Source organism: Triplophysa dalaica, chromosome 21 (assembly GCF_015846415.1).
Source record: "Triplophysa dalaica isolate WHDGS20190420 chromosome 21, ASM1584641v1, whole genome shotgun sequence".
Lineage (NCBI taxonomy): Eukaryota > Metazoa > Chordata > Actinopteri > Cypriniformes > Nemacheilidae > Triplophysa > Triplophysa dalaica.
In genome coordinates, this window is record NC_079562.1 from 34,751 (window position 1) to 47,503 (window position 12,753).

General features: G+C 39.7%; 1 protein-coding gene across 6 annotated transcripts in view; it reads right to left on the reverse strand.

The window, feature by feature from the left end:
• Positions 1-12,753, reverse strand: part of il1rapl1b (interleukin 1 receptor accessory protein-like 1b) — a 124,359-nt gene that overhangs the window by 13,438 nt on the left and 98,168 nt on the right. For all 6 annotated transcript variants that reach the window (XM_056735207.1, XM_056735206.1, XM_056735211.1 and 3 more), the window contains one exon: positions 10,611-10,685. In XM_056735207.1, coding sequence (XP_056591185.1) covers positions 10,611-10,685 — 75 coding nt within the window. The remainder of the gene's footprint in view (positions 1-10,610; positions 10,686-12,753) is intronic.

Genomic DNA, 12,753 nt, shown 5'->3' on the forward strand with positions numbered 1-12,753 from the left:
ATTACTGCAAGACTTCCCAACTCTGGCCTGTGAGATCCATTTTCCTGCTACGTTTGGTCCCAACCCTGATAAACCCACCTGAACAAGCGAATCAATGTCTCAACTTAATGCTGATCTGCACAGACTGCCCAGCGTATTGCATTAAAACACCATTCAAATGCATAGGCTGTCGATAGATGGATGTGCGCAGCGCCGCATTAAGTTGAACGCATTTATTCCTGAAGATATTGATCTGATGTTCAGATGTGTTTATCGGTGTTGGGGCTAAACTCGGCAGGAAGATGGATCTTGCAGGCTTTAGACAGATTATGTTTAATAGAGCAGGGCTTTGTGATTTTTTTCTCAAGTCACCAGAGGGCGCTCTACACACATCTCTCCACTTTTATTGACTGCTTATAATTTTTTTGTCCATCTACCGTAAATATCTGAAAATATTATTAGCCTGCTATGAAAACAATGAGCAGGCAGGCCTACGTCTACATAGATAAATCGACAGACACACCGAGGCACTACAGAGAGTACAACACAAAGCTGGTGCGTCTCACTTCATTTGGTGTCAGAAGGTCATCTTTGGCTCTAATGAGAAAGATGACCCTGATGTGCCAAACTAACTGATGCTTCACACAGGTGCTTGAAGAAAACCCTCTATTTTACAAAGCATCATTAAATAAGACCTTGTTCTGTTCACTTCTGTAATAAAGTCTCATCGCCTCACTCTCAGCCTGGAATACAGGCCCGCCAGCTTTATATGCCAGATATACAGATTGTCATATGGAAAATATCAGCAAGATGATCTGATGAAAATGTTTCTCTACAATAGTTGACATTATCAGAATCCAGACTTTGCTTGTTGTTCTTCATGTTAGTTGCTCATCTACATTTACATTTCTGCATTTGGCAGACGCTTTTATCCAAAGCCACTTACATTGCATTGTACTATACATTTGTTTTCTGACTATGTGCAATACCCTGGGATCAAACCCATGACCTTGGTGTAGCTCGCGCCATGCTGCAACCACTTAGCCACTGGAAAGCTGCGGTATTTATGAAGAAATGACTAACAGCACTAATGAGGAGCACAGAGCTGTTCTCTTGGATGTTGAAATGGAGATAAAAGAAGAGAACAGAAGTAGGTCAACACCGCACAGAAATCCACTTACAGCAGAAACCTCCAGAACATTTACAAACTTCATAGAGTGTCAGCCATGTGCTGTTTAACTGATCTGGGTGCTTACTCTTGTTCGGAAATTAAATCAACATCAAACAGTTCCTTGTACACCCTGAACTGTTCTTTAACCACAGAAGGCATAAGTCTGTGTCTTTACTGTCTGAAGTATGTACTTGATATGTGAACCTGCTTTGGGTTAGGGTTACCCTAGTTTAAATTATGTATGCTTTTGATATGTGTGTGTAACAGTATTTCTGTTTGTGATGTTTGTTTTGTGTGATAGTATTAACCTATTCACACAGAACAATGATCTCAGAAAATTGCCGTTAAATTGCCAGAGGGCCTTCTGTGTGCACCCAAACGCATTTTACCTTAAATTTGGTGATTAGGATTGTTGTTTTCATAGTCAAATTATTTTGACTATGAAAACCCTAGTAACATTAAGGGGATCAGTCCAGGAAATCCCCCCCCCCTTTAACAAATGGAAGAAACAATGCCGTAAAAGCCATGTAGTGATGACGCAAATCTATAATAAATCGTAAATAATTTGACTATGAAAACAACAATCCTAATCATCAAACTTAAGGTTAAATGCGAGAATATTGTTGTCTGCTTCTCAACGCAGTTTAAACTTGAAATTACTTTGATCAAAACTTTTTACAGGAAAAAACACAGCGCATCAATAAACTTGATCGCTTACCAACCCTTAAAACATAGCTGTGTGCACCTGACGTTCTCGTGCTGCGCTGCGGAGATGCCCACAAGTCTAAGTGCAGATACTGTTAACAGACTAACTAAAAACTAAAATGTTTTTTATAGCATTATGTTCAATACGCTTCAGGCCCTATTAAAGTTTTTCATTCCATCAGCGTAAGCTTATTCCGAAATGGTTCCAATATCGAAATGCTAAAAAACTTTCTCAAACTTTGTTGAAAAAAACAATTATCGTATTTTAATTCGACTGACATTTCTGTACTTCCTATTACTGAAAAATCATTTTACTGTTCCTTTTGTATTGCTGTTAGGCTGTGCTGCAAAAATACGGGCTAATTTTACTTAGCAGAATTCCGTTTCATTAAGGATGTATAAATTTGCAAAGAACAAGCCTGAAAAATTTGCTTTCAAATGACATTTTAAACTTAACTTATTCTTGTTGGGCTATAGCCTACCTTGCGTTCTTGTGCCTCATTCCTCTTCGTTGTTCCGCATTTATCAATAAAAAATACAAATAAAAAAGTTTGTTTTAAAATAGACGTCTTTTTTTATTTGCAAAACGCAATAATATTTGCTTCAGAATAATAACCAAAAAAAAGAACGTTTATTTAGGCCTATTTGGCACTAAATATATCTTCACGCTGCTGACCCACGACTGCACTGCCAAGTTCAGCTCAAACCACATCATCAAGTTTGCTGAAGACAAAACAGTGTTAGGCCTAATCAGCAAAAATGATGAAACGCACTACAGAGAGGAAGTGGCACAGCTGGCTAAATGGTGTGGGACTAACAACCTGTCCCTCAATGTGAGTAAGACAAAGGAGCTTGTGATGGACTTCAGGAGAAACTCTGTTGATCAACCCCAACTGACCATCGGCAGCTCGCCTGTGGAGAGAGTCAGCAGCACCAAATTCCCCGGGGGTGCACATCACAGATGATCTCACCTGGACAACCAAGGGGCAGTCGTGGCGTAATGGTTAGGGAGTCGGACTCATGACCAGAAGGTTGCCGGTTCGATCCTCAGGGCCGGCGGGTAATGATTGAGGTGCCCTTGAGCAAGGCACCTAACCCCTACTTGCTCCCCGGGCGCTGCAGTGATAGCTGCCCACTGCTCCGGGTGTGTGTGTGTTCACTACTCTCTGGATGGGTTAACCATGGATATGGGTCACCATATCTGACAAATAGGTCACTTTCACTTCAATACCATGTCACTCTCCAAGAAGGCACAACAGCGCCTTCACTTTCTCCGCCGGCTAAAAAGAGCAAGTCTCCCTCATCCACACCACTTTCTACAGGGGAACCATTGACCCATTGTCACTGTCTGTAAACTGTATGTAAACTGTACTGCAGAAGACCGCAAGACCCTCCAGCGGACAGTGAACACAGCTGCAAAGATCATCGGTTCCCCTCTCCCCTCCATCCTGGACATCTTCTTCACACGATGCTCCAGCAAAACCAACAGCATCGTGAAGGACCCTACCCACCCCTCCCACAGTCTCTTCCAGCTCCTACCAAGACGTTACTGGAGTATCAGAGCCCGTTCTACCAGACTTCTAAACAGCTTTTTCCCCCAAGCTGTAAGAGCCCTGAACTCAAAACAACCCGCCCCTCTCTGATTCCCCCATACCCTACCTCCTGTAAAATGGACCATCACACCCCCCCCCCCTCCTCTCTATGCGCACTAGACACTTTTCACACACTGCTGTGTGAACATAATCTCACAAAAGACTCAGGAATATTTGTATGTTTACATGCTCATGCATTACAAATCCTCCTGCACCATTCCCCAGCCAAGCTGCTTGACCCACAATGTTCTCTTGCACATGTACAGTATTTCTCTAAATCGTTTGTATAGTCTGTATTCTTTTTTAAATTATGTATAGGAAAAGCATTTTTATATAGTATAGTTTGTATTTTTTGTTTATTTATAGGTAAACACTTTTTTACAAATAGTATATTTACTGTCAAAACTATCAGTAGGATAGCTATGTATGCCTGTATATATGTAGCACCATGGTCCTGTGAGGCATGACATTTCGTTCCACTGTATGTCCCCACATGTAGCGGAATGACAATAAAGCTCGAACTGAACTGAACTGAAAAGAAGGCAGTTATGATAACAAATTGTGATACTTAACCACCTAAAAACACTGCAAGGAAATATCTTTCACTGAGATCAACCCTATTTTCACGAGAAAAAAAATGCACCATACGGGATATGTGTAAACTACGCACAGATTCCAGAAAATCACTGGCAGTGTGAATGAACATAATCTAACCATCTCGGGACAAATTCCTGGACACATTTTCCCTGTATTTTCCAGGATCTCTGTGTCAAAAGGGCTAATGTGTGTTGGTGATGTGTGTGTGTTACAGTACAGTTGAAATTATTTTATCAATAAAATAGTGCTGAATACTGTGTTATAAAGAATTTTTTTGCAGTTGTGAAGTATTCACCGTAGCAAATAAATCAAATCAAATAACTTCAAAATCAAAGTTTGAAGTTATAGCTGCAGTCATCTACCTCATGCCTTTATTATTATCCCCGCTTTGAACATCCTTTTGTTAGTTGATATCCGTCACAACGAAGTCTCTCAAAAAGATTAGACTTTGCCTGTTTATTATCAAGATTAGAACAGCTTCACACAAATGTAAATTGATCACTATTAATAAACTGTCCTTGGTAATCAAAAACATTTACTCAATAACTTTTCAAAGTGATTTAGTGCAGCTGTGACACGTCAGAGGAGATCTGGTCCTTCCGACTGAGTCTGGTTTCTCTCGAGGTTTACATTGCTTTCCATAATACCATGCCCTGTAATTTATTTTAGCCTTCTTTGTTTTTTCTGTTACTGTTTTGCTTTTCTTCCTGTAAAGCTGCTTTAAAACAATGCAAAATATAATAACAATAATCCTAGAGCATTGCGGGAGGGACTAAAAGTATGAAACCATTTCAAAGCTGCAACAGCAAATAACTGTAATTTACTCTTTAAATGTCAGTGCACATACACACCTACACATATGCGCACTGACATACACATGCATTTTTTTATCATGCCAATAAAGCTCATTTGAATCTTGAATCAGAGAGAGAGTATGTACAGACTCAGTGATCACCAGCTCACTGTAGAGACGGGCAGACACAGACACACATGGACACCGAGAGAAGAGCGACTGTGTCCACACTGCACACACAATCAAGTGGAAACAGAGCTGCACTTTCTCCTCTCCTGTCCCAACTACACACACATCAGAGAAACATTCTTCCCCAGTTTACAAACTTACACAAAGACTTTGACCAGTTTCAACAAAAGGACAAGATCTCATATATACTGGGAGAAAAGTCAAGAAGCTCAAACCTGCTGCAAGATATGTCAAGTCCTGCCACGACCAAAGAACAACCAGCACAACACAACACAACACTGACAGGACAACACACACAAACTGACACTATCACCCTCATTGAGAACTTTAATTAAAACTGTTTTTCTGTTTATATTGAGATGTATAGATATAGATTTTTACTTCCTTCCATCCATCCATCCATTTTCTACCGCTTATCCGAACTACCTCGGGTCACGGGGAGCCTGCGCCTATCTCAGGAGTCATCGGGCATCAAGGCAGGATACACCCTGGATGGAGTGCCAACCCATCGCAGGGCACACACACTCACTCATTCTAGATTTTTACTTATAGACTTTTATTTTTATTCTATCTTATTTTTTATCTTAATCTGTATTTCTGCATGTTTATATTTAATCTTGTGCATTGGCAATGTAAATTTTCTTTTATCATGCCAATAAAGCTCCTTTGAATCTTGAATCTTGAGAGAGAGAGAGAGACAGAGACAGAGAGAGCGAGAGAGAGAGAGAGAGAGAGAGAGAGAGGGAGATAGAGAGAGAGAGAGAGAGACAGACAGAAGGAAAGAGACAGAGAGAGAGAGAGAGAGAGAGAGAGACAGAGACAGAGAGAGAGAGAGAGAGACAGAGAGAGAGAGAGAGAGAGAGAGAGAGAGATTAATTATAATAATGTAAATAAAAACACTTATGAGGAGGTGTGTCAAGAGATGTCATTGGCAAAATGGAAAAGCAGAAATCTATGGTTATTCAAGTAAACTGTGGTCACCACACATTTACTACAGAAGGCAGTTCAACTAGAGTATTTTTTGTAATACAGTGCTGATACAAATGGTTATCAATCTGCCATAACAGATAACTTGTTTTGAACACATTTGAAACCTTTTTTTTAAGTTTTTATTGTCTTTTATTCTGTTAGTTATGAATACTTAATCAAAACAACCCAACTGCAATTTAATTGACATTACTTGGAATGCACAAAAAAAACATGATTTTTTAACATCTGTTTTTGCAAATGAACTTTTCATATAACGAAATCATGGATCATTTTTGTAAGGTTAGAGACACAAATGTAAACAACAGAAAGACCCTTATTGCTGTCTTGATAGTTAACAGTATAGTTAGGAATTCTTCTACCGATGAGTTACACTGTTTCTTATTCCAGTAGAGAAGAGACACATTCAATCATACAGACAACAGTCACTCAGACTGAAGTGAAGTTAAAATCGCAGAGACAGGAAGTGAAACTGGAAGCACCGCCCCTTATCTGAAACTCCACCCACTCCCTCACTCATCACAAACAGTGGCCAAGTTAATTAGCTATGAGGCTAAACTTTTTTCCTTGTGTCTTTGAGATAAAGCATAAAAGGGACTACATTTTAGCAGTTGGCTCGAAAGGAGAGTGATTTGATTCTGCACTGACCGTTCTATTTTAGGTTTACTGAAAAATATAAAGCACATATCGACGGCTCATATTTTTGAAAAGCTCTGCGATCATTATTGTCAATCAATAAAATCATACTCTAAAATAGAGCTGCGTCTGAATTCTCTCACTGGTTCACTCGTGCACTATTTCCTTTATAGTGAATGCTAAATAGTCCACTACATGGGGAAGGATTGAAAATGAGTGAAAAGCTTCTGACACTGACGTAATATCTCCATCATATACATATATCATAACGCTTATATCGCACTTTCATGGATTATTTTGTAAAATGCTAAAGTTATTTTTTACATTATTTGTCACGTTTATTGTATTAGTTTTTAGTAAAGAAAACAAAACAAATGTTTGCCACATTGATTAACTATTACATGTATTAGGTTTACTGTAATAAAATGACTTGATATATTTAAAATAAAACACTGCTACATTTAGCATTCATTTCATCTGTTTATTCTCAAAGAGAAAAAATAACTGTCAACAACAACAAACACCCGTGTATAAACGCACATGCATGGCATTAACGGTCACTCTCCTCCAGCAGATTCTTATCAGATGGTTGATTGGCGTTGTATCATGGGAAATATGAGTCAGCGAGTGTACATCGGATGAACACTCAAATTTCAAAATTCAGACACAGTTAAAGTCTGGATTCAGAGACGACAGAGTGAAATTAATTTGATAGTGCTCACATCTTTAGGGACACCATGAATGGGACATTTTCACTAGCGATGAGCCGAGTGGACGTGCAAATTCACTCCCTGACATTAGATGGCACTTAATGAAAAACAGAAATACCCCGGAACCAGTGTTGGGTGTAACTAGTTACTAAGTAATTAGTGTGGCGAGTCCGCCGGTGCGCAATCAGCGTCGCCATGGGAACCAACGACAATCAAGTCTGCCGATCGCTCCACAGCTGCAGCCACTCAACACTCCCGGATATAAGCCAGTGAAACCAAGGCGGAAGAGAGCTTACTTTCCGGTTTCTCCTGTGACTAACACTGGTTTCTTTTCTGCAATACAGAGAGCGATTGAGGATCGGCGGACTTTGCGGAAGCAGCCAAAGATGCCTTACCCGCCCCGGAGTAGAAGAGAACCGAGGAATCACGTCTACCAGGAGCGTCAACCTAATTGCCCTACTTACCTATCACGACTCCCAAATACGTGAATAAAAGCTCCCTTTGGGGCATGGTTAAAAGCGTCTGTTGTGCTGTCTCGTTCCTCTACCCGCCACATTAGTTACTGTATTTTAATTACTTTTCCCTTGAAAAAGTAAAGTAAGGGATTACTTGTATGTTTTCTGTAATTTAAATACAGTTACTTTTGATGTAAGTAAACTAAATACTTTGTGAAATATATGCAAGCGAATAGCGTAATTGACTTCAAAATTCAAAGTCTTACTTTAAAATCTGTGCTTTAATGTATAATTCTCACATTTGTAATACTTTGGTCAGTTAATTATATTATTTGAATGAATTCAATAAGCCGTTTCATGTATATTCTTGAATCACTGAACTAATCAAGGTTGATGTAGAAAATAGAAAGTAATTAGTAATGAGTAACTAAATACTTTTTGGACAGAGTAATTTGGACAGTAAGCTAATCTAATTGGAGATGGTGGTCTAGTGGGTTAAACCACTTAACTGGTAAAGCAAAGGTTGCTGGTTCGATCCCAGCAGCCACCACCAGTGTGTCCTTGAGCAAGACACTTTACTCCATGTTGCTCCAGTGGGATTGTCCCTTTAATAAGTGCACTGTAAGTCGCTTTGGATAAAAGCGTCTGCCAAATGACTAAATGTAAATGTAAATTACACTATTGAATATGTAACTAGTAATTAATTACTTTTTCAGAGTAACTTACCCAACACTGCCCGGAACACAAGGTGGCGCTGCTCAATTTGTCACACAGAAGAAGAATGTCCTCTTCGTCATTGGTATCAATGGCCATTTCTTGAAATATGCGTTCTTATCCGTAATTGTGTTCTTGTGGACATTTGAAACGTCATCAGTTGCACCCTGAGCATTGTTCCAATTCAAAGTTACCATCTAGGAACACATATGTGAGAATGCTGTCTATAGACTACAGCTCTGCATTCAACACCATTGTGGAGGAACATGGCGACGGTCATTCAATCACACTTTGTTCTTCGGAACCTGTGCGGCACATGTTGCAGCTATTATCTCTTCGAGCCCTTCTACTGCTGGAAACTTACGGCGGTAACACCAAGCCGGTAAGTAGGCAGAGCAGTCAACCTCCCCAGGGTCCCACCCTGTGTGAGGTGATCTGTAGTCTTCCGGGTTTTACAGCCCGGACTTCATGGTGCCTTAAAAAAGGGGGGCTCCATGATTTTTACTGAAGAAGTGAAGTTGGTGCTATTGTTACTGTTCATTGCTAAAAGGGAAAGCTTATGAATTCAAGTGCACTGAGAGGGGGACCGACCAATCAGAACAGCCTGAGAAGCGGAAACTCACTGATATGATATGGGTGGGACATCTTCACAAACACACTCTAAGCGGGGAATGAATCACAATGGACCTGGTTAGCTTTACCAATCAGAGCGTTTCAGAAGGAGGGTACCTTTGAAATTAGAAACCAGAGCATCCATTGTTAAACACCCAAAAAACATCATTAAAGCCTCTAAAACAGCAAAAGAATGGCTCCTTTAATGTTGTCCCGGAGCACTTTCTACTGGAGTAAGAACCACATTAAGCACTGTTGTGTTTTGTCATATTATTTCATTTTATTTTGTTTAAACCTAAACGTACATTCAAATAAATGGACCATTAAGTGAAACAGGATTGCATTTATTTGACTGAGTGATGCATCAAGTACTCTGCTGTCCAATTTCTAATATAACTGGTCTGCATCCTCATTAGTTTAAACTCCCGTGTCTGATCTTGTCAAGTCCATTCTAGTAAGGACACAAGTCCGTTCTTTGCGTTCTTGGAATCGAGAAACAGCCAATGTTTGCTCAGCAAGACCGTTTTGTCCTTGAGTGCCACCAAGTTGTGTTTTCTAAAGCAGCTCCTGGCATGTGAACCAAAGCGGCGATCTCATTGGTCGACCAGTTTTTAACACGGTGCGTCAAACCAAAAAAACAAGCCTTTAGCCTGGTTCAGACAGCCAGAGACTTTATCGCTGTGTGTCGCTTGTCTCTTGCTATGAGATGGTTTGAAGGCATTGCATCCAGTAAGTGACGAGAGACGGATAACGTGAGCTTCACTGCTTTACTCCTATTGGTAGTCACTAGCGAAAGTCGCTTATAATTTGCATAAAGTTCAACAATTCTCAAATTTTGTCGCTTGACTCCCGTCGCACGCCCACTTCCTGTCGCCAACGGTCACTGTTGCTCGTGTCGCTGAAAGTCACCAGCTCTCCACCGAAATGAATGAGATCGCGTCGCTCTGCCGCTGCTAGTTTCTGACGGTCTGAAAGGGGCGTGAGAAGGGGTGGTTTATTTACACTTTTATGTCTGATATTTTGCGCGTCGATGTGCACACCGACATTGGCGCCCTTTGTTTAGTCACAAGGAATTAAACTTCAGCGATAAGCGTGCACAGCTGCATAGAGATAAGAGCTCTAAAAGCAATGATAAGTGCTCTCTAATAGAGAGAAATGATGTCATATTGATCTGCGCCGCATCTGTGGTTCCAGCGTGTTCGTCTCAAAGCAGAGATCTGATGGCATACAGCCCTTACTCACATCATTTCTTGAGTGACTTCTATGATCTTTAGATTAAAAATGACATTGGTATCCATTCCTCATTCACTTTTACTCCGTTCTGATAGCAAAAAACACCATGAACAAAAAAACTCTGGTAACTGACAAATATACACTGATTCATTTAGTGAGAAGATCAATCTAAAACACACAATCACACCTCATATCAACAAACGACAAACACATTTCATACAGGGCCAGTGTTCTTACCTAACTGCATCTCCAGAACATTCATTTGACTTTCAGGAGGCTCCAGGATCTTCGGCGGCCTGTCAGTCAACGGCGCTGCACAGAAAATAAACAATAAACAAACAATTATGAGCAGAAACACAGACTTCTATCACTTAACATTTCAAATATATCCATTAAGAGACATGTGAGATAGAGATAAAGCCATGAATATTTTACAAGCGCTAGTGTCGGATAGATGAGAATACGGTGCTAACATGAACTTTTAAAGTATTTGATAAGGATATACAGTATACAGCATATACATGTCACTAGCAGAATACAGATTCTTTCATATTAACAATGAGTCCAAACGTTGACCGGTATCTGTAGTGATATTTTAGAAGATGTTCACTGGACAAACTTTAGAGCCGCTGAATCCAAAAAGTGATTAAACACAACAAGACTCAGCTCATTTTACATTCCTGACTCGATTCACACACAAACGCCTGAACGACGCCAGCGGTCATTCAAGTCACAAATACACTTATACATCATCTCATCTGATTTACACCTAGCCAATGCCAGATGTGCTCTTTATGTGTAAATACACATTTCAAACAGCACCATAAAAGTATCATAAGTAATATAACTGCAGTAAACGGTTAAATTCTAGTTTTTTTGTTAGTGTTACAAACCCAAGATTCTAGACTGTTAGACTGAGACACGATCATGTGCTTTTTGTCTTCTTTGTCAATGTAATTGTTGACTGATTTTCACAGTCTCTTCATGAGCTAGATTTGTAGATTTACTTGTTGTCAGTTCCGCAGGAAAGTTTGATTGTTGCAGATTGTCTGCCATTCTCCCTACATTGACACAGTGGATGTGAGCGCACTGGTGACGTGTGATGTCAGCGTGAACAGGGTGCATAGTGGTGTCCAAAATACGTCAGCTGAAAATGTTTACATGACCAGTCACATCATTCGCGCCAGAACATTTTGATTGGGTGAATGTTTCTTGGTTCTACTCCTTTCACAGACAAAATATTATTATAAAAATATTATTTGACCAGTATACTTCTGGATTACTATCAGGATGTGACATTTCCAACCAACATGACATACAATGTTTCTGGACAGGATCACTCACCATGCCTTTAACTGTAGATTAAAACCTGTTCTCTTCTCAAGGTTAATGTGGGTAAAATAATCATTTTCATTCGCTGTGTGTTTAAAAAAAATAAGAAAGTTTAGCGTTTTAAAATCATCCTCCTGTTCAGTGTTCAGTACATGAAAGCCTCGGCGCACATTTAATAAATGTCAGGGCAAAGATGAAATGGCAAGGAAATTGCTCTCTGCAGCGTCGTAGTCGAGGCCAGCTCGTTTAAAAAGCCTAAGCAAATAATACACTGCATATAGGGTATATTTGATGTACTGTTTGAACTTGGTGCCAGTGTTATTTTATATTGTCTTTTTATTATGTGGACTTGGACTGAAATTTGACTGTAATGAGCTGGTATTGAATATAGGACACTGGCCCTTTGTATGGATGGTGAACTTCACAGACCTCCAACCGGAGTTTCATATATTATCTCCAGCTCTATAGAGGGTATGCATCTGATGTCAATGCACACCCTCTATTCACACCTGTCCACATAGCTAACTGCGGTTAGACATATAATTTCCTTTTGTCAATTCACACAAGCAGTAGGACACCAAAAGAGCATTGGAAGGTGTGATACATCTTAGATTTTTGGTTTGTTTGAATGAATGAACTAAATAAAAAAAAACAGATATACTGACAGCATCCACACCCATCCTAAAGTCATCACAATAAAGACCAACATTTCCTGATTACCATGTAAACAAGCTTGAAACAGTGAAACTGAGCTCTGGAACCAGCAGAGAAACTTCAAAGACCTGGAGCTTGAGTCGTGCCATTGGATCTCCTCACAACCTTCATGAGTTCATCTTTAAGCCATCCAAATATCAATGTGAGCCAACATCAAACTTCACTGCTAGCATCCATTCATTAACCCGCCAAGTGGTTTGAGTCGGAGCTCCATCAAACTAATTCACTGATTAATATTTTAAGATTTGTTCTTTACATCATTATTTAAACTTGTTAACTCACCCTAAGTGTTTCTTATATAACAATCATCTTAAAACACAATAATAATTACCAT